Source organism: Cyprinus carpio, chromosome B21, assembly GCF_018340385.1.
Source record: "Cyprinus carpio isolate SPL01 chromosome B21, ASM1834038v1, whole genome shotgun sequence".
NCBI classification, from domain to species: Eukaryota; Metazoa; Chordata; class Actinopteri; order Cypriniformes; family Cyprinidae; genus Cyprinus; species Cyprinus carpio.
The window spans coordinates 3,712,227-3,738,493 of NC_056617.1; the positions used below are offsets into that span (position 1 = coordinate 3,712,227).

General features: G+C 37.3%; 2 protein-coding genes across 2 annotated transcripts; one reads left to right on the forward strand and one right to left on the reverse strand.

Annotated features, from left to right (window-relative positions):
- Positions 1 to 205: 205 nt before the first annotated feature.
- Positions 206 to 4,341, reverse strand: dolk (dolichol kinase). The gene is made up of 2 exons (XM_019081404.2): positions 4,234 to 4,341; positions 206 to 2,538 (listed from the first exon to the last, which is right to left on the reverse strand). The coding sequence occupies exon 2, from the start codon at positions 2,405 to 2,407 to the stop codon at positions 833 to 835; it is 1,575 nt and encodes a 524-aa protein (XP_018936949.1). The 5' UTR covers positions 2,408 to 2,538; positions 4,234 to 4,341; the 3' UTR covers positions 206 to 832.
- Positions 4,342 to 4,522: 181 nt separating this feature from the next.
- On the forward strand, positions 4,523 to 25,738 carry LOC109064359 (nucleoporin NUP188-like). Its single transcript, XM_042747834.1, is given in 44 exon segments — positions 4,523 to 4,577; positions 5,288 to 5,342; positions 5,599 to 5,672; positions 6,156 to 6,240; positions 6,539 to 6,592; positions 6,701 to 6,745; positions 6,828 to 6,920; positions 6,994 to 7,113; positions 7,191 to 7,402; positions 7,491 to 7,605; positions 8,224 to 8,424; positions 8,520 to 8,609; positions 8,720 to 8,788; positions 8,883 to 9,002; positions 9,108 to 9,234; positions 9,348 to 9,521; positions 10,256 to 10,382; positions 10,524 to 10,554; positions 10,634 to 10,710; positions 10,822 to 10,936; positions 11,647 to 11,767; positions 11,872 to 11,938; positions 12,026 to 12,151; positions 12,239 to 12,372; positions 12,501 to 12,607; positions 13,116 to 13,322; positions 13,418 to 13,587; positions 13,987 to 14,056; positions 14,151 to 14,218; positions 14,401 to 14,596; positions 14,676 to 14,753; positions 14,967 to 15,052; positions 15,746 to 15,891; positions 15,986 to 16,155; positions 20,052 to 20,252; positions 20,969 to 21,061; positions 21,393 to 21,545; positions 22,130 to 22,267; positions 23,375 to 23,449; positions 23,532 to 23,775; positions 23,839 to 23,948; positions 24,024 to 24,076; positions 24,162 to 24,291; positions 25,147 to 25,738. Coding segments are annotated over 44 exon segments (5,133 nt in total). The 5' UTR covers positions 4,523 to 4,551; the 3' UTR covers positions 25,327 to 25,738.
- The last annotated feature ends 529 nt before the right edge of the window (positions 25,739 to 26,267 follow it).

Consider the following 26,267-nt stretch of genomic DNA (forward strand, 5'->3'; position numbering starts at 1 on the left):
GTCATTTATACTGGAGTGACAGACGCAGGATTTGAGCGAATGAAATATTAACAGCTTCTCAAGACATCAGAGCTTTCTGATGGGAGGACAAAAAAATGTGTGTTCTATAGAAAATATTTTTATCACGTGTACAATATAAAATATAAATGTGGAGTATTTTTAGGTGTATTTTTCACCCAAAAATGAAAATTATGTAATGTACTCACCCTCAGGCCTGTGTGAGTTTCTTTCGTCTGTGGAAATTAAAAGAAGATATTTTGAAGAAACTGTTTTTTCTCCCGTTGACTTCCTTAGCAAGGGAAAAAAATACTATGGAAGTCAATGGGACCCGAAACAATTTGGTTACCAATATTCTTCAAATTCTGTGTTCGACAGAAGAAAGAAATGCATACAGATTTGGAATAACATGAGGCAGAGTAAATAATTTTTTGAGTGGACTATCCCTTTAAAGCTGTCAATAGTGGCACCAAACTGTGTTTTCAAACAAAGCTGTCATGTGTGACTCAAACAAGCATTTTGCAATTGCCACTAGTGGTGCAAAAAATACACATTTCACCTTCAAACATCTGTTTTTGTGCCATTTTGTATGTCGTTTACAATATCAAGTAGTCTTCTAGTTTGTTTCACTCTAATACTATATGAAACCGTTTATTCTTGAATAAATTTCAGTGCATTTCTATTCACTTTACGAGGTTCATAAACACTCAATTGATGTTTCATTATTGCATTTTGATTCCCAAACTCGCAATACTAGGGCTGTAACGTATGAATTTAATGCTGTTGATATCTGTGCATTGGCATAATGGTCTGATTTGTCTGAACGGGTCTGATCTCATAGCAGCAGGAGGATGTAAAGGTACAAAGGAAGCAGCAGGTTGTCTATCTGTGACGTATACGCCTCCAGCATGGCCACCATTGTGATCGAACCCAGCACCCACGAGTAGCTGGCGTTCAGGTTTATACTGCTGTCGGCGATGAGGAAAACCACCACGGCGATGATCTGAGCGAATATGGAGGTTGCTGTGCCCTCGAAGGTCTTCTTTGTGCCGGGCCAGCGGATCTCACCAACTGTGCTGCCAAAAACAGAGGCAACTGTATCGCCGACTCCCACTGCCAACACACCGGCGTAGGGCACCAGGCCACCAGCGCCCCCTAGGCCTCCACTAGGGGTGCAGGACGCGGGTGTGAGCCAGACTGGAAGGGCGACGCCGAGGAGAAGGTAGATGTGGGTGAGAATAAGTGGTCCTGAGTCTCTCTCATCCAGGAATAAAGTAAGAAGGTGTCTCAGTGGCGCCCCCAGAGGTCGGATGCGGAAACAGCGGACGAATTCGAGGAACAAAAACACTGAGAGGCATCCGACCGCGGCTAGATGTAGCAGAGGACGATCTAGTGCGAGTCCAGGAGCGAAGGTTAGTATGGTGAGGAGGTGGAAATACTTTCGCACGGTCGTCGAAGCTTGGTGCTTCTTGCTTCCGGCTGAGCGATGACTGTTTTGATGCATCACAACGGCAACCGCTAGAAGCAACAAAGCGGCCCAGAATCCAATCAGCCAAAGGCGAGTGTTAGTTTCGGTGATGAAATGCATCAACCAGGTGATGGGGTGATGCTGTGTGAGCAGGGAGAGCCAAGGAACCAATAGGCCCAATCCCAAAACGGCCGTCATGGTGTGGAAGAAGAGCGACGCCGACCAGGTCTCCGATTCCATGAATACGAAAAGCACGGCGAAGAAGATTCCCAGCAGCACTAAGCCTAACACGGCGACCGGGAGGAAATACTGAAGCGGGTCTGCGTTTGCGTTCCCAGATGAGGCTAGAGAGCGTTTGATGAGCTGGTTGATGATGAAACTGATCCCGCCGAGGATGAGGAGGGCCTCTCCGGGAGTGAAGCAGCGTGGGAGGAGGTACAAGAGGATTAAGCTTAGATATACAAAAATGAGCAACACCTCCAAGACTTCGATCACCTCGGAGACTGTTAGTGTTTGCTTGACTGTGTATAGAATGGCACTGCTGGCGATGCCGGCTATAACACAGGTGTTTGTGGGCACCGGGCGCGTGATTCCCAACGCGATGAGCGATAGGAAGAGCGCTAACATCATACCGATCACTGTTACACCTACTGCGAATCGCTCCATGTAAACATTCCCCACAGCGATGCAGTGCCCCCTCAAAGCCAGGCCCAGCAGTGGCAGCACCATGCTGGCCGGTAACACGCCGCTGTTGGCCGAAGGCCGGAACTGGAAGACAGCGGCGCCGGTCCGAATGAGCCGATCCCATTTGTGCTGCACGTAAAAAGCCTGGATGGCCAGAGCGATGCAGCACCAGGAGAGCGGGCTCCACACGGCACTGTGAACGCAGATCACCACGCCGAACACCACGGCGGATTCAACCAGCACTGGATCCAGCTGCATGATTGCGGGTCGTATGTGTGACAAAGGTTTCCAGGAATTTGACACTTTGAATACGGCCGTCTGTCAGAACCTTCCTGGTGAACACACAAACATTGTCCGCTTTTCACTCTCCTGCACACGGCAAATTAGACCTGGGTAAAGACACACCAAAATATCATTAGACAAACCACAAAACAAAAAAAATGTAATGCTTACATAATAATGATTTATCATTCTTTTATTTAATAATAAAATGCTTTCTCTTACTGTTTTTAGCATTTTCTTTCCTCCAAACATAAAACATAATTTAATGCCATATTTTCTAAAATATTTAGCAATTTTTTTTCCAAACAAAAACACAATCAACTAAAATAAACACAATTTAATAAAATGTTTTCTCTCTTTTGTAGCATTTTCTCCACACAAAAACAAACTAAAATGTAATATATTTTTTCTCATTCTTTAAACTTTTTTTCCGAACAAAAACACATTATAAACTAAAATAAACCAACTCTTAATGTATTCTCTAAATTTTAGTATTTTTTTTCAAACAAAAAAACATAATAAACTAAAATCTAATAATACAATATTTTCATATTTAGTATTTTTCTCCAGAGAAAACAGTATATATATATATAATATATATATATATATATATATATATATATATATATATATATATATATATATATATATATACTGTTTCTTTTGTTTATTTTAGTTTATTATGTGTTTTTATATATATATATATATATATATATATATATATATATATATATATAGATATATATATTTTTTTTTTTTTTTTTTATGAATATGTCCTATAACAATATCATTCTCTTTTTTTTGGCAATTATACCATGGTAATTTCATAGTATTATTTTAAGTAACTTGGAGTACAATGTAAATACCATGTACATGTTAATTACAAATATGTAGTAAGTTAACCATGTAATATAATTTGTCAAAATACTATGGTGTTACCGTCTGATATTAAACTATTCCATGTTACTGCCTTAGCTCTTTTTTCTCAAATCATCATTATATCATGGTAAAAACTCTGAAAGAAAGAAATTGATTTACTCAGTCTTACGTGATATCCAATGTGATGTTACCTACAGACAGGCTGTGGCTCAAAACCTACCTAGGCAGCATTTTTGAGCACAATAGACGTCCCTAAAAATACTACATAGGGAGCTAAATAGGTTTTGAGACACATCCGTACTGTCCAGAGCTTCTATTCTCTCACTGTGAAAGTAAAGAAGGATGTCAAGCAATTTTTAAACATGGTAAATTATGAAAAGACAGGGAAAGTAAAACGATCTGCTTTTAATCGTGTTTGATATATTAGGGTTTTATAAGCACCCAGAAATACGGTATCAAAAACAATAACGTGTATATAATATAAATATTTTATAAGTACTCTGAAAATAGTATATTAGAGAATATTTTTTTTTTTAACAATCTTATTCAATACAATTTCTAGGTAATCATAAAATGTATTTATATTACTTAATACAAATTACATTTTTGTATAAAACGACAAATGTATTATTTGACATGAAATATTATTAAGGATTGTTTGACAGCCTTGATATCTCTGTTGCATACAAGCACATTAGCTTATGGATACATGGTTATACATATATATATTCGAAGGAATTGTCAGTCTTAATATTAAATTATAATACTAATCCAAACGCAATGTTGATGTTTTATGTTATTTTATAGGGTTTTGTTAGAAATGACAGCTCAGTCACAGCAACACCAGCGCTTCATTAAACACCCTGCACAGTAAATAAACGCAGAAATATCAAATTACAGCAAAAAACGCTTCATCTTATTACCTTTCCCTGCGATTTAACGCTTGGCTGTCGAACGAAAACAATATTCCCAATGTTTACAGTGACTCGTGCTCTGCGCGCACTGACGGCCATGTAGGACAACCGGGTCACGTGGTGTCAGAATACTCACGTGGCTAACGTCAAAACAAATATATTTTATCTACCTATTTTTTTCTAATTATATAATTTTAATATTGCGAATTCACATACGAAAATGTATTAAAATAAGTATTTTATTAATATATATATGTATTACAGGATTTCATTAAGTCACGTGATAGGAAAGCGCTCGTTTGTGTTAGTCACGTGATCCGGTTAAAGATGGCGGAGTCGGAGACGTGTGTCAGGTAAAATGAAAGAAAGAGAAACTTAGAAAGGTTGTTCACAAAGAGCTACAACGGAATTTGTAGTTGGATAATGTGTAGATATTTTATACCTGGTATTTAGACATAATTTGAGTGGGTGATATGTCTTAGACGTGCTGTTTGTTTGATATTCAACGGCCGCACGAGTCGGTCGCGTGTGCTGGCTGACAGACCCGCGCGACTGAAATTCAAATGATAATTTGCAGTTTATAACAGCGTTTAAGCAACCGTCAAATTCTTAAACATTATACGAAATAACCATATTAACCTTGATTAATTATGCGAATGTTCTTCATGTTTTGACTTTTTTGGTGAGAACGAATGATATGAGTTTGAAGTGATGAATGAGTTTCATTGTTTGTGTATGTATGTATCTTATTATACATCTCTGCAGGGTAACGTTACTTATTAATATAGAATATATACGGTGTTTATAAATACAGTTTATAAAATGTAAAAAAATAAGTATTTGAGCCGTACCGAGTTATAATTGTTCTAAAACGATTTTTAGTTGAAAATGAATGGCTTATTATATGAATATGATTTGATGTAAAAAAAAAAAAATTGTGATGTTAACTTTCTATGTAATGAGTGTGTGTATGTATGTACACATAAACACCATAATGACACACTTCCTTTATATTATCAGTTCTGGAAGCATAATAATGGCACATTTAAATCCTTTTATTTAGGAGCAGCCGAGAGTTATGGACTATCTTGCTGGGCAGATCTGCACTTCGAGAACCGGTTAGTGCCAAGACCAGTCATTTCTGATGTGTTTAATAACAACATAAGTACACAGATTTAATTGGACAGCTGTGTATATATGAAAATGGTTCATTTGAGGGAATTCTGTGAAAAAAAAAAACTATTAATAAAGCTGTTTTATTCTTAAATTGTACTGATGTGATGACCTTTGGTGAGGTATCCTTTTACAGTGTCTCTCAGTGAGTTCCTCTCTCCATCAATATGTGACCCGTGTTTTTCTTGGTTGATCCTGCAGGCCCAAATCGAGGCTGAATTGGATCGGAACTGGGAGAGACTGCTGCAGGGTTTGTCCTTCTTCAAACCAGCGAGGTAACACAACATTAAAAAACATACAAACATGTAAGATGTAAAAAAAAAAAAAAAACTGAATGCAAAGAATAGTTTGGCTTTATTAAGCTAGGGAGATATTATTTAATGATATACATACTTAGTGGTATACCTCTTGAGCACATCCAGTTTTGCTCAGAATATATATAATGTGCATGAAAACAAATATGCAAATTGGATTGAAACTTTTAGGTCTACATAAACAGACTTTTCTAAATCTGGTATCTGATTAGTTTCTTTTGAATTGATGATAATTAGTCAGGGTAATAAAACCATAAAAATCATTTTCATAAAAAAAAAAAAGATATTTTGGCTACTTGCCAAGGCAGCATTTCTCATTTAGTTTAAGATGAAGTACCAAATTAAACCACAATTAAAATAATTCAAAATGTTTGTAAACATACCTCATGAAATTTGTCTTTTTGCTGTTGTTGAATATGTAGTAAGTGATAATGTTATGTGCAGCACATCGGCCGCAGACAAGCTGAAAGCAGATAAAGACACACCACAAGCTCTCAAAGACTTCGGACTCAGGATCAGCAAACTGCTGGTGAGTGTCTGGGCACATTGGATGCATTTTAAAACCTAGTGAGCTGCTTACTTTGACCACAACTTAAAGTGCAGCAATTGATTTTGTTTATCATATGCATGTTTTTACCCAAAATGCTTTCTATGATGTTGCTTCTCTTGCACTCTCTCTTATTTGATTTATACTTACTGGCTAAGTAAGAGATGTTGCTTCTCTTGCACTCTCTCTTATTTGATTTATACTTACTGGCTAAGTAAGAGTAATTGTTTTGTTTATACTTACTGGCTAAGTAAGAGTAACTGGATTGAGACATAAGGAGTGGACAAATATGTGTGTGTGTGTGTGGTACAGGGGCACACGAAACACACTCAAGGTGAGCTCGGCATCTTGTGGTACACGCTTGTACAGTTGAAGCATGCACGAGCATGACGAGAACCAGGTTGTTTGAATAAATAAATAATCCTCCTTTTGTTCCCATCAGGCTGTGCTGCAGGATGAGAGACAGAGTCAGACTCTGCTGCTGAAGGTTTGAAACTAAATATTGCTTCAACACTAAAAATTAATCTAAAATATATTAAAATGTGACACGTGTTGAAATTGTTGTACAGATAACAGATTACTACTATGAAGAGAGACTGTGCGTTCTGCGCTGCGTTCTCCACCTCCTCACGTACTTCCAGGATGAGAGACATCCATACAGGGTAAATAAGAGATCAGCTATTTTATTAGACAGTCAGAAACCAAATGTATTTAATACATCCTTTTGCTTTTTAGGCAGAGTACTCCAACTGTGTTAGTAAACTGGAGAAAGATCTGGTGTCCACATACAGGCAGCAGTTTGAGTCGCTGTCCAAATCAGAAGCTCCAACATGGGAGACGCATGGAAACCTGATGGTGAGAAGATGAAATGATTTTGTTTAAAGCAGCACCAACTGTAGAATTCGACTCAGGATCTGTTCATCTCTGTGTAGACGGAGAGGCAGGTGTCCCACTGGTTTGTGCAGTGTTTGAAGGAACAGGCCCTGCTGCTGGAGATCTTGTTCCTGTATTACGCATACTTCGAGATGCCGCCCAATGACCTTTCCACCTTCACACGGCTGTTTAAAGAGCAGGGCTTTGGACAGCGGCAGACCAATCGACACCTTGTGGACAAGAGCATGGACGCGCTGGTTGAACGCATTGGGTCAGAACATGCAGTCACCTGATCCTTTTCTCTCTTGTACAACCACAAACAATGTTTTATAACATCCGAATTGTCATCCTCTCAACAGCTATTTCAGTTCTTTGATTCTTGTGGAGGGGATGGATATCGACTTCCTGCATAAATGTGCTCTAGAAGATAGAACCGAACAGCATCAGTTGTATGACCAACAGGATATTTGCAAGGTATTGAACACACACTACCATTCAGATGTTGAGGAACTCTCTTACACTCACCAAGGCTGCATTCATTTGATACAGTAATATTGTGAAATATTACTGCAATTTAAAAAAGTTTTCTATTTGAATATAATTTAAAATGTAATTTATTTCTGTGATCAAAGCTGTATTTTTAGCATCATCTTTAGTGTCACATGATCTCTCAGAAATCATTCTAATTTGCAGATTTGCTGCTCCAGAAATATTTTTTCTCATTATCAATGTTGAGAACAGTTGTGGTGCTTCATATTTTTGCAGAATCTGTCATACTTTTTTATTTTTTTTAAGGATACTTTGATGAATAGAAAGTTCAAAAGAACAGCTATTGTGTGAAATAAAAATCTTTTGTAATATTACAAATGTCTTTACTGTCACTTTTGATCAATTTAATGCATCCTTGCTGAATAAAAGTTTTCAAAAAATCTTGCTAACCCCAAGCCTTAGAATGAAATTGCATGTAAAGACTAAATTAACTTTTGTGAAATCTATATCTCTGGCTGTAAAATCTGAATGGATGAGCAATTTTGTTTTACTTTGAATGTTGAGGATTTGCTTTTTTGTTGATCAACTGTTGTGTGTGTGCAGGAAGTGGATCAGATGCTGTTGACATTTGGTGATATCTCTCATCATGGGCCGGTTCTCTTGGCCTGGGTTCTGCTGCGACACACACTGCGTCCAGAGGAAGTGAGCTCTGTGATCAGACGTCTAGGACACACGACGCTGCAGCTCGGAGTCTTTCAGTACCTCACCAACATGCTGCAGGCACTCGGCAGCACTGGAAATAACGTAAGAACAGTGTTCTATCAAATTGCTTAGATCAAAAAATCTTTCTCCAGTGGTGACGTGGACCTTTATGCATACTGTCACATGTCTCTTTTTAGTGTACAGCGAGCACTGCACGGATGTGTATATATGGTCTCCTGTCTTTTGTCATCACCTCTTTTGAAGAAGACACACTCGGCAGCCAACAGGTACAAAAATACAGAGACAGAGATCAAAACTTAAAATCGTGTTACTGGTATTCATTAATAATAAATTATGCATTCATCTTGGATAAGTCTGTTAATTATTCTGTCTGTAGCATCTGATCAATGCAGCTTGTGAAGTTCTTGCTGCTCCGAGTCTGGCTGAGCTTTTCTGGGGGTAGTTGGTGAGAAAAATTGGTTGGTGTTAAGTTAAATAAAACAATTTGTTTTTTCTCTGTGTCTGTGATTTGACCTTTGACCTCTGGTTGTGCCCTACAGAAGCCGAACATGGGTCTCGGTGTGATTCTGGACAGTGCAGTGGGTGTGTTTCCATATAAGACTGGACCTTTGCTACAGCTGCTCACTGCACTGCTGTCTGACAAATCTACAGCTAAGAAGGTAAAACTAAAATTTGAAAAATTAACTCTTAACATTTTCTAACATCATATATATGTACATGCACACTTATACAAAGTATTTTAGATCTCGTGGTCTGTCTCTCAGGTGTACACCTTTTTAGATAAGATGTCGTTCTACACTGAGGCCTATAAGCACAAACCCAACGATGTGATCTCCAGAGAGGACGGCATTCTGTGGAGGAGACAGACTCCTAAACTCCTCTACCCACTGGGTCAGTGCTGAAAACATATGTTCCTGTGTTTTCACGTCTCTTTGCCTGATTGCATCTGTGTATGAAAACATATGTCTTTGTGACATTTCCTCTCGTGTTATCTGTATGTTCAGGGGTGGGTCAGACCAACCTGCGGATGCCTCAGGGATGTTTCGGACTGGTGTGTGAAGGAAAGCAGCTGTCTGTGTGTGAACAGGGTTTCCTGGTGCGCTGGGAATATTCCTACAGCGCATGGACTCTCTTCACCTGTGAGATCGAGATGCTGCTGCACGTCGTTTCTACTGCAGGTACGAACACTTAAAACGTACATGTATTTAGGGCCCTAATTTCATTTTAGTAATCAAAAAGCATGTCTAATTAATTGAAATCGTAAAACTTATACAAATGTAACAATTTATTCAAAATTGAAATTTTTATTTCCCCCCAAATTCTTTTTTTTTGTAAAATCAAATGTTAGTAATCATAAAGCATGTCTAATTATTTGAGAAATAGAACAATTTTAACAAGTTTATTTTACATTAATTACATTGTTAGGTTTGAATTTTAAGATTTATTTTTGTCAAATTCTGTTTCCCTTTTGAATTATGTATTCTGTTTTAATTATTAAATTAAATTGTTTAATAATCAGAAAGAATGTTAATTTAATTAATTTACTTCATGAAACTTCAACATTTTAATAATTTAATAATGGGGCCTTAAGAATTTTTTTTTTCTTCCAGAAATTATGTGCTGTCTGTTTTATTTTTTTCTGTACTTTTGATTTAATCATATAAAACATTAACAATTTAATTAATCTTTTAAAATGTAATCAAATTAAAATTCAACAATTGTTTTTATTTGTTTAGCAAACAAAGTGCTACACAACAGAGGTTTACTGTCAATAGTCCATATCAATATTTGATTAAGTGTACAGCCCTTATTTTTTATTTATTTATCCAGAATTTGCCATTACATATACTGTAAATTTGTTAAAATGTTGCTGCCTTTTTACCTGCAATTGACATCTGTCACGGGCGAATAGATGTGTTGGCACATTGTGAGCGAGTGAAGCCCATCTTGGATCTGGTTCATAAGATCATCAGCACTGATTGGACAGTGTCTGACTGTCTGCTGCCGCTCACATCGCGGATCTACATGCTGCTACAGAGGTGAAGTGCACATCTAAACATAAAGACCAAACAGTGTAAAAATTGATTTTTTTGTGATTTTGAGTGTGTGTTTTTTGTTTTATGTTTGACTTCGTTTTTTAACTCTGGTGTATGTGTTTTTTTTTTGTGTGTAATGTGTTTTATCTCTGTGTGTTCTCGGCAGCCTGCGAAGGTAAATGTTCACAGTTATGTTAAGTCAGGGTTATGTGGCGTGATGATCTAGGACTAAACAGCCTTTGCTCCTGATACAGGTTTGGTCCAGTCTGGATCACACCGGCTTCCTTCCGTTCGCCTCCACCCCTCTGACTAACATGGCACAGACCATCAGGTGATACACACACACATGCAGAACTAGTGAACAAGAATGGCATCATATTCACCTGTTAAAGTCAGAGAAACCTGAAGAATGACATGTTTGATGTGTGTGTGTGTGTTTCAGTGCAGAGGGCATGAAGGGGGGAAACTATGGCAACCTGCTGGTATTGATTGAACAGCCGAGAGGAGAGTACAGTGTGACCATTGCCTTTTTAAGACTAGTGACCACACTCGTCAAGGTAATGCATTTATCACCCGTTAGGACCAATCATGTCAAAATTACCAAGTATAAGCTAACCATGAATCACTACAATACACAGACTGCATGGTAAGGCTGCATGATTAATTGACATGAAACCAAATTCACAATGTTGCTTGCGTGGTTATCAAATTGCTTGCAAAGACTGCAATTAAATAAATATATGACTGCATGTTTCAGAGTGAACCGTGTCACTGTTTTACACACGAGCAGCTCGTGATAATCTGTTTTCAGTGTCTCAATTTAATGTTTGAAAATGAATTAAGCCACAAATATTATCATTATAATTCATTTAATTTAATTTGTACTCAAAATAGTAATAATAATAATTATTTAATAATACATCATTATATAAATAATTTATATATGTACAATAGAAAAACTAATAGTAATATTTTATGTAATATATACATTTTTTATATCAGACTTTTTTTTTCTTCTGTATTTTTTATTTTATAACAGAATGTTAAAACGGTAATATTTTTGGTTTATTTTATTTAGTAATAATAATAACATCACAAGATTTTTGGCCAAATTTTGCAGCCCCACAAATAAGCACAACAAACCTGGCCTTTTTTCAATTTAATTTTTTTATTGGAATTAGATTTTTTTCCCCCACCAAGTCGTGCAGCCTTACTACATTGGTGGATATTAAGTCATTTTATTGTGTGTGTGTGTGTGTGTTTTCAGGGTCAGTTGGGCAGTACTCAGAGCAGAGGACTCATCCCATGTGTGCTGCTGGTTCTGAAAGAAATGCTGCCTACATACCATAAATGGCGCTACAACACCTATGGAGTGCGAGAGAGGATCGGTGAGCAACTCCCACAACTTTATTATTAAATTATTAAATTCTCAGTTTCTCTTAAAGTTACTGGTATTTGCTGAACGCACTCTCTACTTACTGTTCTCTGTCAGGTTGCTTGATTCTAGAGCTGCTTCATGCTATTCTCAATCTGAGTCAGGAGGGGGAGTCAGAGGGCAGGTAAGAGGATGCAGATGATATTTCATTGTCATTGATTTCATGTGGTCTTCGTTTGGTTCTCACGTATTTGATGTGTGACCTCTGCAGCACCCCCAGTCTGCAGTCGTTGTGTATCTACAGTCTGGCCAACACAGAGGCAGGACAGGCGGTGGTTAACATCATGGGTGTGGGAGTGGACACCATCAACATGGTGCTCGCAGCACAGCCCAGCAGGTACACAATTGAGCTTTTAATATGGATTCAGTCTCCTCATCCTCTTTCCATGAGTCAGTGGGTTTGAGTCTGTGTGTCTGTCTGCAGTGGTGGGTCTGAGGGACCTGGTCAGGTTTTGATCCAGACTGTGAAGTTGGCGTTCTCAGTCACCAACAATGTTATCCGACTCAAACCGCAGTCTGATACGGCCTCACCTCTGGAGCAAGCGCTGACACAGCACGGTTAGTACACACACTTCAGCGCATGTTAGATGTGAAATATTAGACTGTTCTGTCGGGGATTTCTTACCCATAGATTTGTCTGTTCCTGACATCTAGTGATCATGCAAGTGTTTTTTTTCTTCTTGCAGGTGGTCATGGCAACAACCTGATCGCTGTGCTGGCGAAGTATATTTACCACAAGCACGACCCAGCGCTGCCACGACTTGCCATACAGCTGCTGAAGAGACTCGCCATGGTAATGCTTGACATGTTGTTGTGGTCTTCGTGTGGAAAACAGCTTCATAAAGGGATTAATTAATGTAGTTTTACATGTAAAGTTCCTGAACTTTGGGGTTTGAGTGAGTGGTGTTCTTGTTAACTAAAATGGTTAAAAAAACATTTTCGTTGATTGGAATGAATTTGAAATAAAATTATTAGATGAAGAAAAAAAATTATAACCGACATCAAAACTAATAAAAATGACAAGCACATAAAATTACTTAAGAAAAAACCCCCCCTGAAAATATAAAAGCTAATTAAAAAAATTAATAAATATTCTAAAGTATATAAATAACCTTAAAATAACATAATTTATTTATTTTGTCATTCACTGTTTAATATAAACAGTATCAGTCATTAAATATCTTGTTTGAGGTCTTATTTATAGTAATTAAATTATTATGGTAGTTATGGTATAGTTAATTTAATAACAGTAGAAGTCCCACCATGATATAAGAAATGTGTATTGTGTGTGCTATGTTCAGGTGGCTCCCATGTCTGTGTACGCTTGTCTGGGCAGTGATGCTGCTGCGATCAGAGATGCGTTTCTGACGCGACTACAGAGCAGAACTGAAGACATGCGTATTAAAGTCACCATACTGGAGTTCCTCACCGTGGCTGTGGAAACACAACCTGGACTCATTGAGCTGTTCCTCAACCTGGAGACCAAAGACGGCAGTGACGGGGCAAAGGTCAGAGGTCACGGGAAATCTCATAGAGTTAGTGTGCGATGGTGAATGATTCAAAGCAGTGTGTGATTGTCTGGTTTGTCTCTCTCTGTGTGTAGGAGTTTTCTCTGGGAGAGTGGAGCTGTTTGTCAGTGGTGTTGGAGTTGTTGGACTCTAAGCAGCAGGGGAAGTACTGGTGTCCTCCACTCTTGCACAGGGCGGCACTGGCCTTCCTCCACGCGCTCTGGCAGGACAGACGGGACAGCGCACTCTCGGTGCTCAGGACCAAGTGAGTCCCTCACACATGACGCAGTTGGGCAGTGCTTCTCAGGCTTTTTTGCTCAAAGGTCCCTATTGTCCAGCCCTTTACTGAGAGGCTTCCTGATAAATGCTGTTCTGCACTGTTCATTTTGTATTAATTTCAAAAACAATGTGGGGTGTTTCAAAACTGTAATTTGTTATTTTAATTATTTTAGTTGAGTTTTTAAGCATTTTTATTTAAAATATTAATAATTATAAGTTATTAATTTTATTAATTCAATGCCGTTGTTGAGAACCACTGCTGTAGGGACCATATTCTACACTTTTATAGCATCTATGTCGACTTACTTTAGTCAAGGTTAGTGATTATTGTTTGGTTGGCCGTATTTTAGCATTAAACTAACCATGTGATCTTTTATCGTTACAGAGAAAAATTCTGGGATAACTTAACAACTCCTTTATTTGGAAACTTACCTCCCCCGTCTGAGACCATAGAGGTATGTATGTTTTCGTGTGCATAAATAGTAATAACTTAGATAAAAATGTGCCCAAAGTATTTTATTTCTTGTTTGATTGTTTCTTTTTATGTAGCCGTGTGTTCTGGAGTCTTGTGCCTTTGTGATGAAGATAATCGCCCTTGAGATCTACTATGTTGTCAGGTACGATCTACACAAGCGTGTAAGAGGCCATACTCACAGGATATGCTGTTCCATTCAAAAACAGCTTATACTGTAACAGCTGCTTCAAAATTGATTAAATTAGTAAAAGAAGTGTTTTGTTTTCTATTTGCAACCACCAACACAGATTCACAGTTGTCTGTCTGTCTGTATGTGTCTCTCAGTGGTGTGTTGGATCCGTCTCTGAAAGCGGCTCTGGAGAGTTTCAGCAGTAAGCGCCGTTATGAGTTCTGGTCGAATTACATGTGTGATCTTGTGTGTGTGGCCTGTGACAGTGAAGAGGAGGGTCTGCGCTCTCTGTCCGAGTCTCAGATGCTCATCTCCGCCTGGAGGACGCTCTTAATACTCTCCACCAGTCATGTGAGCAGCTACACACAACTTAGCACATCTCACGGTTATACTGCTGGTGTTTATCATAACCTGTCTCGTGTGTTTGTAGTCTGAGGTGATGCATCTGAAGGATGACACTGTCAGACAGAAGCTTTTCATGGACGTGTTGGAAGGGACCAAAGCAGCGGTAAGTTAGCTTATACATATGAGCATCCACGACTTTATATCTAAATATGGAGTTTAATGTTCTTAAATTAAGCTTTATTAATTACAGTTATCTTAAATCCTAATCTTACTGCTCAAAGAAAATATATGACTTTTTTCACATTCCTATGTTACACACACACCTTTGATACATTTGTACAAAAACCTCAAACTTCTATCTTTCTCTCTTTCTCAGCTGCTGATGTCTCAGTCTGTTTTCTGTTTGCGTCTGGGATCCATGATGGTCACGCTGCTCCTCATCCTCCTCAAACAGTGGAAAAGGTGGGTGTTTTTGTAAATGATAGGCTCAGCTTCTCGTGTGAAATGAATAGAAACGTCTCTGAAATAGAAATGTCATGGATAATATAGTAAACTAAAACTGAAACCATAAAAGTTTTTTTTGTTACTTAAAATGAATGTTAACTGAAATGAAATATTTAAAAAAACTTATAACTTATTTTATGACAGCTAGTTTCCAAAGCAACGTATCATTTTCATTTGGTTTAACTTGATGTACTAAAAGTAAAACTGAAATGAAAATAATAAAAACTATACTGACATAGACATAAAAAGCAGTAACTAATAAAAAAGTGAAAAAAAAATAATGAAATATAAAATTAAAATAAAAAGAGAAAATACAAAAATAAAAAGTAATTAAACATTTAAAACATGCCCACATTTACAAAATGTTATTTTAGTATCATGCTATTTTACACACGCGCACACACACACACACACACATATATAATTTTACTATTTCTATTTGATTTTAAAGTTTTTGTTGTGTTCTTGTAATTTTTAGATTTGTTTTATTATAATTTGAAACATTAAAAAATTTTTATTGAAGAAAAACTACAAAAACAATGAACTAAAAGGTCATGATAAACTGGAAAGGGTGTTTTGAATGTTAGTAGTGTCTATATGATATTTAAAACTCTACATGTTAAGTAATATTGCTGATGTGGTTTGTGTCAGTGTGTTGGTGTCCGCTCCAGCTCTGCTGCCGCCGCTGTCTCTGATGATGGAAAGCGTTCTACATGCTGAACAACAGCTCACGGACCGAACCAAAGCCAAACTCCTGTCAGCTCTCATCTTAGCCCTGCAGATACAAGGACTCAACGGTCAGTCTGCATGTTTGTTTGGGGAACACATTACACCAACTGTGTGCATATTGTTTGTTCTGTTTTAACAATTGTTTAACATTCACTGCTTCAGGAGGAGAGATTACCCAGCTTCCCCAGCTGCTGTTTTGTGTGTGTGAGATGGTTCAGGACGAGGCCCTGGCATTGATTGACAGCACACGTCACACGATACAGAGAGGTGATGTTCAGGAGGACAGCATGGAGACAGACAGCCCACACATCCAGAAAGACCAGCAAGACTCAGTGAGTGTGTGTTTGCATGTATAATGTACAAAGAATGTATATATGCTATCCCATGATGTACTGCACTTGACCTGATATTAACAATTTAAACTCCCAAAAGCTAAGAAATTAGATTAAAAGTTGATTAAAATTGTGGTCGTTTGACAACAATATGGAAACTTGTTTCTGCAGTGAAATTAAAAAAAAAATTCTATTGACGAAGAACTTCAGAATTCCATTCCATGGTAGAGAAAAAACAGAATTCTGAGATGTAAACTCAGAATTGTGAGATTATAAACTCAAAATTGTGAGATATCAGAATTGAGAAGTTGCAATTAACTTTATTTAAATTCCATGGCTGGAAAAAAAATAATTGCAAGATGTAAACTCAGAATTAAAGGTGCCATAGAATACATTGATACAATATTTAAAATTGTTCTCTGATATCTACATATGTGTGTGCCTTATGTAAGGGCAAAAATTCTCCAGAAACAGTTTTACATGTCCATTTATAACCCTAGGATTTGTCCCTAGAATGAAATGGTCTGTTATTACCTTATTTGTAAGGGTCATTAATAATAATATTGAGCTCTGCTCTGATTGGTCGTCTCACAGCGCGGCTCATTTCAGTAGCTTACACAGCAAACGGATCTCTACTGTCCGGCGTGAACAATGGAGAGATTAGGCATCCAACCTTATATGTTTGAGCCTGTATCTCATGAAGAAACAGATTTTGCAAGAATGTTTAGCGTCCATGGTATGAACTAGGGATGTCAACGATTAATCGACGATCGATTAATTGTCGATAAGAGTTGCAATCGATTAAGGCTGTCGATGGTCGGTTAACCGCTTTAATGTTGGGCTGCGTGCGGCTCATGCGCAAAACACGTGGGAGCGCTGTGAGTGACGGTTGAAGGTAGCAGTAAAAGCATCATTCATTCATTCACAATGTACAAATTAAGCTTTTAACGTGATTTAAACTTTAAAGTAGCCTACATTAAAATAGAACAACATAAAAGTTCTTCAACATTTAAAAGCATATCCATGCGCTTTGCAGGGCTGCGGGACACAGGACAGAAGGCTATCCTATTACTTGTTAATTTCGTTCCTACGACTTATTAATTTGTGGCAATTGTCCATGTTTCATTAATTTTTGTTCCCTAAATAACCCATGATTTAACTAAATAAGGGAACAAACTAATAAATCGAACGAATTCCTAATTCATGAAATCTTTAATTTCCCTTCCCATGTTTACCACAGTAAGAGATGCGAAAAAAAGTGATTTAAAGTGAAAGATAATAAAATAAACCTGCGAAATTAGAGGACTGTGAAGATTTAGGAAAAGAAACAATGCCTATATGTTATTGAATTTGTGGAAATTCGTGACTAACCGGCAAACCAGAAACAAAGCCGCGTAAATGAAGGCTATGGGCTCGAGCGCATCCAGAGCATGGTCACGATCTAACATTTTTCCTATTATTCCTCTAATAAACAAAGCTTTTATACGCACACTTGTCATAATCAGAGCGTATAATTTGTAAATAAATAATTGCTGGATTCAAAACAGAGATTAATAGGCGCTGTGACCGACACTGACAATACGTTTTCTCCCGGAACCATTCAGTGATGTCACTAAAGTTTCTGCATGGACCTCACTAGTGCACAGGTTCTCATGCTCTGGGACAAAATATATTCTTTAAGGCAAATGTATTAGCCTATATAAGTAATAGTGCCCAACATAAAAATACCTTCTTTTTTTTTTTTAATATGCGAAATAAATCCGATTTTAAATATTAAGAAACGGATTTAAAACGAAGTGTGGCGGCGCTCCATAAGTTCACGGGGAAAAAAAGGATGGGACAACGCATTCTGTTATGTTTGCTTTATTTTACAAGAGCACCATCTTCTGTTTTTAGTGTGTGTGCGCACAAATGAAAGTAAACACCTTTTGCGGAAAAGTTTTTTTTTTTTTTTTTTATTAATGTCTCAGCTGTTTCGATCGCGCCGGAGCCTATAGCGATTCAAACTTACATCGCAGTCTGTTCATTATCAAAATAAATAGTCAACTAAATATTTAAAAGGTTACACTGGTCCAGTTTAAATAGACCTTATACCGGTTCACGATCTGCTGTTATGCCAAGGGACGTTTTTTGCTCAATGAGAGGATGATCTTTTCCGTCTATATGCGAATGCGTACAAGCTTGGTTAACATGATAAATAATAGTTTAATATTCAAATACATTGCAAATATGGAAACATTTGGATTTGTGCCGAATGAGACATGAACAATAACCTCCAAATAAATCTAGCCAAAGCCGCGCTCAGCGCTAGTCCTCGTCTGCACACATGCACTGTCACTATCTAATGCACTATGTGCCGATTTTTAAAACAAATAGGCCTACCGAATGCAAAAATTAAAAATCTGACATTTTCTAGGACAGAATCCCAGCAGGATCAAATTAATGTGAGCAGCAGTGTTTTGCTGCAGCAGCAGCGCCGATGTAGTCACTTAATGTGCAGCGCAGTCACACACGCACCACAGTGTCCGTTTGGGATATTTTATTTTTTAAATAACCATAATGTCATTTGAAAACATTGCTAAATTGTGTTTTAAAATACAACAACGAGCACCCACAAATCATTTTAAAGAGGCGCGTTCAGCGGTCTCCGTGCGGGATAGAAAACAGTCAACAAACTAAAACTACCTCAAAAGTATGGCGCGCTCTCTTCATTTTATCAAATGATCTTAATCACATCTATTCATTTTATAATCCTGCTACTAGCATTTTAAAAACCCCAGACTAAAACCCCTTTAATTCAAGTGAGAAAGCGTTGTGTGTGTGGGGCTTTTTGGCACATCCTGTCATGCCGGTGACTGCGTGCATGCAATAGAGCATTTTGCAGCATTATGGTTAACGATTAATCGATTAATTGATCGTTAATTTAAACGACGATCGATCATGGAAATAATCGAAATTTGACATCCCTAGTATGAACATGATCGCTGTGAGATGCTGGTGGGGTGAACAAGGGCACGGACGCAGCCTCTGTGTTGCCAGATCCAGCTGTTATAAGTGTTTTTGGACTTGTCTTTTCCACTTTTTTGACACTTTAGAAAGTTAATAAAGTAGGACGTTGCAGTTTAGGGTCAGCAATATCTTTATCTTATCTTAATTGCAAAAGATTTTAAATAATTTTGGTTTATTTTTATGCATCATTTTTTGTTTGTTTTAATAGCAATATCTGGTAACACTGCATCGATGATTCGGCTGTGTAAGTCCGGCTGGCCTAGAAAAATGGGCTGGTATCCGTTATGCAAATGTTGGTGGCGTAAACATTAATGATCCAGACTGTAACATCACAGTCGGTATTATGTTGGGATTCATCTCTTTTTCAGTGGTCTTTTGCACACACGAGATTTACATAAGAACATGGAAACAATGGTGTTTGAGGCTCACGGTATGACATTTCAATGTACAGAACTCTTATTATTCAACTATGCCAAGGTAAATACAGTTTTCTATTCTATGGCACCTTTAAGAGAAAAAATGTCAGAATTCCATGAAGGAAACTCAGAATTCCAAAATGTAAACTTAGAATTCCAAGATTTGAAGAAAAATTGTTTAGTTTATATAAAAAGTTTTTTGCCCCATAGATTTTTTTTTGTCTCAAATTTTTTTTTTTGAGTGTTTATATTTCAGAATTGCAAGGAATAGAAATACAAATTTTGAGTTTTTTTTTTTTTTTTTTTTCTTTTTTCTGTGGCGGAAACGAGTTTCCATGACACTACTGTTTAAAGTCTTGAGTATATAATGCATGCTATTCACATACTTTTTATAGGCAGTGTATTGTGCATTATATACAGTATGCAGTTATTCCATTAAGATCATAACCAATATATCTGTCTCTGTCTCAGGTGTGTGTGTTAGCTCTTCATCTCTCTAAAGAGTTGTGTCGGGCTGATGAGGATGGTGAGCAGTGGCTGCAGGTGGTCAGGAAGCTGCCAGTTCTGCCGTCGGTTCTGAGCGCTCTAGAACTCAGTCTGCGCTCCAAACAGAACCTTTACTTCACTGAGGCAGCGCTTTATCTGCTGCTCACACTCACAAGAACACCGCAGGTACACAGCAGCTTTAGAAACATTCATCCAAAGCACTTTACACAAGAGGAACAAACACCAACAATATTCACCAGGATATAGAAATCTTGGATATGTAGGGTAGCATAAGATAGCATATTCCATTTCTAGACATGGAAGAGTCATGTAAATTGATCAAAACTCTATGTATATTGTCATATATTTTGTGAATATAATTTTTTTTTTTAATTTTCAAGTAGTATCTGAACTGTGAGAAAAAAAAGATATTAAAAAAATATTTAAAAATATAATAAAAAATCCTAAAAGGCCCTGTTGACCTTAAAATGGAAATTGTCATTATTTACTCTTCCTCCTGTCTTTCTAAACCGATAAGACTTTGGTTAAAACACAAATGAAAATATTTTTATGAAACCTGGGAGGTTTCTGTCCCTTCATTGGAAGCCCAGGTAGCCAAAACTTATAACACGATATAAAGGCCTTGCAAAACAAATCCATATGAATAGAGTCAAAAAGGTTATGAACCGCTGATTTTAATGTAAAGTGTATGTGAAACTTGAACAGATACGACTGATATGAGTGACATGTTAAAATCATAAACATTAAATATGTATTTCACTCCAATAATGAACGAGTACCACACACTAGGACTTTAACATCAAGTCATGACTCAAAAATTAAATAAACTGCTAAAAGGACAAACTGATTGGCTGAAATGAATGTTTGTCCTGTTCCTGTAGGGGGCAGCAGCAGTGGCAGGTGCTGGAGTGATTCAGAGCATCTGTCTTCCTCTCCTCAGTGTGTATGAGGGTCCAGCTAACGGAGCCACGCAGGTACTGCACTACAACTACAACATCCAATTTATTTATTTATTTTTTCTTTCCCTGAGGAGGTTCAGAGACGGTTAAGGATAGATGGTATACAGATTCATAAACTGGGCATGCACATATCAATGTAGTGTAATTTTTGTCACATTGTACAACAATAATTACTGTTTTTGCATTATTGTAAGAGGTAGGTTTAGGGTCAGGGTAGGTGTAGATGTTAATAAAATAATGTAATAGGTAGAAAATTACATTTATTGTTAGCATCCGGTTTTAGCTGTATCCCTTCTATCCACAACCCTGTATGAGCACAGCTGTTGTCTTTCTCTGTCTCTGTCAGGCGTTTGTGCGGAAGTCTCAGGACGCCCCCAGCTGGTCGGGTGTGTACAGACTGAGTCTGTCTCTGATGGAAAGTCTGCTGAAAACCCTCCGTTACAACTTCATTAATGAAGCGCTCGACTTTGTTGGCGTGCACCAGGAGCGCATCCTGCAGGTGTGTTTTTATGCCTATGTTTATGTTGATCATGTATAGAAATTTATTTTCTTTGGTTTCCTAAATGTCTATTGTAATTCAGCCAGTTGAACTTTTTTTTTATTTTTCTATACTTATTATATATATATATATATATATATATATATATATAATATATTATAATATATATATATATATATATATATATATATATATATATATATATATATATTTCTTTATATGTAGTTACGATCCTGTCTGGTTGAAGTGGATTTTATGAGCATAATTTAAAAGCATTACAAGAAGTGCTATAATTTAAATACTTTTAATATACTTAATTACAATTATTGTCATTGGGGAAAAAAATTATAAAGGTCCTACAATTAGGCTTTATTTTATATGCAAAATATATATTCTTTTGATTTTGAGGTGAGAGATAAACATATTTTTTTTTTTTCGTTTTCATGACATTCAGTCAAAATATATCTTTCCATTCCATCATTCTGTTTTCTTTGATGATGTTGTTGTTGTTGCCATTGTTCCAGTTTTTCCGTTCTGTTGTGGTGTGAGCGTCTGACTGCTCACTGAGGGGTTGTGTGTTGTAGTGTCTGAATGCGGTGAGGACGGTTCAGTCTCTGGCGTGTCTGGATGAGGCCGATCACACTGTGGGCTTCCTGCTTCAGCTCTCCAACTTCTGCAAAGAGTGGCACTTCCACCTGCCGCAGCTGCTCAGAGACGTCCAGGTACACTCCAGTACTTCTGCTTCAAAAGTCAATCATTTAAGACCGGTATTTGTACTGTAACTTGTAGTGTTAGCGTATATATAAAATACTATGAACAATTGAATTCATTCGAATATTGACTTAAAATGAGGGCAGTCAGTTGATTCAAATATTTAATCTAATTAATTACATGATGTGTTGATGTGATATAAAAAGATTATTTAATGCTATTTTTGTGTTAAATGAGAAAGTATTAAATGACATTACAAAGAGTAGCTTTAGAAAGAAATATTTTATTTGATTCAACATAAGATTTATTACACATAAACATTTAGGCTACAACAGCCCAACATAAACTATGAAACACAAAAGATCATTCGAGAAACATCCTAAGGTTTTTTTTTTTTTTTTTTTTTTTTTTATGCACTGGAAGGAATAAGGAACTAAAACTGCCAACAGATGGCGGCAAATGTCTGAGTCTTTCATTTGATTCCTTCAAACGGCTGATTCACTCAGGATTTTAGTAAATTAGATTTTTAGTAAATGGCTCACTTTATGAATGGGCCTTTGAATCATTGATTCACCAGATTCCTTCAAAACAGATTCATTCAGAAACAAAACATCGCTGTGTTGCTCGGAGACACACAACAGTTCTGCTGTGGCTTTAAGGAAAAATTTTGTTGGCAAAACTGAGCAAAAAGAGTTTAAAATTTAACACCGCAACTTCTTATTTACTGAACTGTTGTATAAAATCACTTTTGCACTCATTATATTCGGGACAAACATTGCTCTCGCTGCTCGTGTGATATCACTTATCATGTGATATAAATATGAGACCAAATCTCATACAGGAGAATTTTTGAATATCTTGAATTTTAGGGCATAACTGCACTTATGGAGTTGTTGCCCTGCATCATATTTGTCAACAGTCCACTGTATGAAATATAAGATGACGTGCAGGTCCGGGGGCGGGGTCAGTGCGTAAACTGCGTTAAAATATTTGAATCGCGTCATTTTATCATAACTAATTAATTAACGCGTTAAACTTGACAGCCCTACTTAAAATATTTACTTGAAGTCTCCCCTGAGATTTGTCTAAAGGGTTCAGAAGTTGTTTGTGTGTTTCAGGTGAATCTGTGCTATCTGTGTCAGACGTGTACGTACCTCCTGCACAGCAAGAAAATGCTGCATCATTACCTGCAGGTACGAGACGTGACTCTCTGACCCTTCTTTAGTTTGTCACTGCTGTATGTGGTTGATTTATTATGCGAGTCTGTTTGCTCAGGCTAAGAATGGGGAGGGGCTTCCACCAGGGCCACACCCCCAGCGTGCCATACAGCACGCCTCCAGAGAGCAGGAGGAGGGGGAGAGAGAGGAGGCGGAGTCTAAAGCGCTGCAGGCGGTTCAGTGCAGCCTGTTAAAGATCCTCAGCAAAACCCTGGCCACGTTACAGCACTTCACACCCGACTGCTGTCAGATACTGCTGGACCAGGTACACATCCACACTATAGAAACACTCGCCGCTCACAGCTGGAGCGCTGTATCACACCTGTCTCTGTTTTTTTTTTGTTTATTGTATTTGCGTTGTGGAGTGAAGGTGTTTGTTTTGAGTTTCACCACTCCTGCCTTTGACTCTGATGTGGCGCCGTCGTTTGGGACTCTCATGGCCACCATTAATGTGGCGCTGAGCATGCTGGGAGAGGTAGTGCAGCGCATTCAGCTCTTCTCATGTAGTGAATGTTGTTTGTTTCTGTGCTGACTGAGTTGTTGTTTGTAGATTGAGAAGAGGAAAGAGCCGGTGGTGGTCTCTGAGGACACTCAAGCACTGAAGTGAGCAGAAACACTTCTGTGATGTTTACAGTGCGCTGTGGGTTTGAGCTCGATGTCGTCTCATGCTCTTTCTCTGTGCTTTCAGGTCTTTGCTGATGTTCTCGATGGAGAACTGCTTCTATGTGTTGATCTCGCAGGCTGTTCGCTGTCTGAAGGATCCTTCAGTTTTGCCCCGAGACAAACAGAGACTCAAACAGGAGCTCAGCTCAGAGCTGGTGAGTCCTTCATTGGGCTTAAGATATATTCAATTATTTCATTAAATCAATTTTTTCTATTTTTTTATCCATTTAATTATCTACATATTTCCATTACTGTAAGACCTAAATCATCTTCCTTTACTGTATTTTAATATTTTATTTTTATTTATTGACTGATTCATTTTACATTTACATTTAATCATTTAGCAGACGCTTTTATCCAAAGTGACTTACAAATGAGAACAATAGAAGCAATCAGACCAAAAAGAGAACAACAACAGTATACAAGTGCTATGACAAGTCTCAGTTAGTCTAGCACAGAACACATAGCCAAGGTTTTTTTTTTTTTTTTTTTTTAAGAATATGATAGACAAGAAAAGAAAAGGTAAGTACTAGTATTAGTTGGTTAAGTGCTGGCAAAAAAGATGAGTCTTTAGATGTTTTTTGAAAATGAGTAAAGACCCAGCTGTTCGAATTGAGATTGGGAGGTCATTCCACCAGCTGATTCTTTTATTGATGTTTTAAATATCGACAATTTTTTTTTCACTGTAAGACTACAATCATCCTGTCTTGACTTTTTTTTTTTTTTTTTTTTATTGTCCTGGATATTCCTACTTTTTGTTTATTTATTTTTGTTCATGTTTTGCGAGTTATTTTTATTACTGCAAAACCATAATTATCTTATCTAGGCACAGTATTTTTCCCCCTCTTATTTTATTTTTTCTGGTTATGAGCAGTAGGCCAATAAATGCTACCATGATAAATATGAAATTAGATTTTTATATCTTTTGATTTTGAGGTGAAATATGACCTTAACCAGTTTTTTTGACACATTTGCTTGATGCACCCAAATATTTTCATGTTTTCTTTCAGAGTACGTTGTTGTCGTCATTATTCCGTTTTTTCCGGCGAGGTTCCCCTTCCTCTCCAGCCAGCGGGCTGCTTCCCTCACCGCAAACCAAACCACCTACACCAGGATCCAAGGCCACACCTGAGGGCCAGGAGCCCTTCATCCAGCTGGTCCAAGCCTTCGTCCGGCACGTCCAGCGCTAGACGCACACATCCTGCTCTGATCAGAGCTCTGTATTAAACAATGATTCAGAGATCTGAATCGCAGTCAAAGGGAAACTCCAGCACAGTGAATCCGTTTCAGTGATTCTGGCTCCGACTTCGAGCCTGTTTGGTGCCAAAGCTCATCGCGGGACCTGGACTGCACACAGGGCCCTTACTATTTAAAGGCAGTTCCCTTTTTTTTTCCCTCATAAAAATACAGAAGGTCCTACAGCAGCTGATAAAAACTGTCAACATACATTTAAATGTTTTTGTAGTTACATGTATATAATTAAAACATGTTACAGATGTTTGTCATGATTGTATGCCATAGCTGTTTTGTATGAAACCTTTCTGTCCCAGTTACCATACATTTGTCTTCTAACCATAATAAACTGAAAGGGACTAAAGATGAACACAGTCCAACTTTTTGAATGGACGCTAAATAATGACATCGGTAAGATTAAATTTTTAGAATTGGAATTATTTTTTGTAACATTTTTATTAACTGCTGGAAAACAAGAACAAAAAATGTATTCCGTTCTCTAATTTCTATTTTTTCAATGCATAAAACCTTATTTTGTGTTCATGAAGATTTATATATATATATATATATATATATATACACACACATATGTATATATATCAGTAAAATTATTTTACATGTGCTGAGGTGCTTAATTATATTACTTTAAATGCTAAGGGTCTGTGCTTAAGATCATGCATTATCATTATATATAACAAAGTTTTGTTTAATCTAAAATAATGTTCTGATGGGCTACATTAACGTCAACAAATACATTATTTTTTTTTAAAATGTATAAACTTTACAAAACAAACATGCACAATAGTAAGCAATCATGTATTTATAAATGTATACAAACCTAATTATGTTTTAAAAAAAATAATTTATGAGGCTGGCTGATGTCTTTTATATTCATATG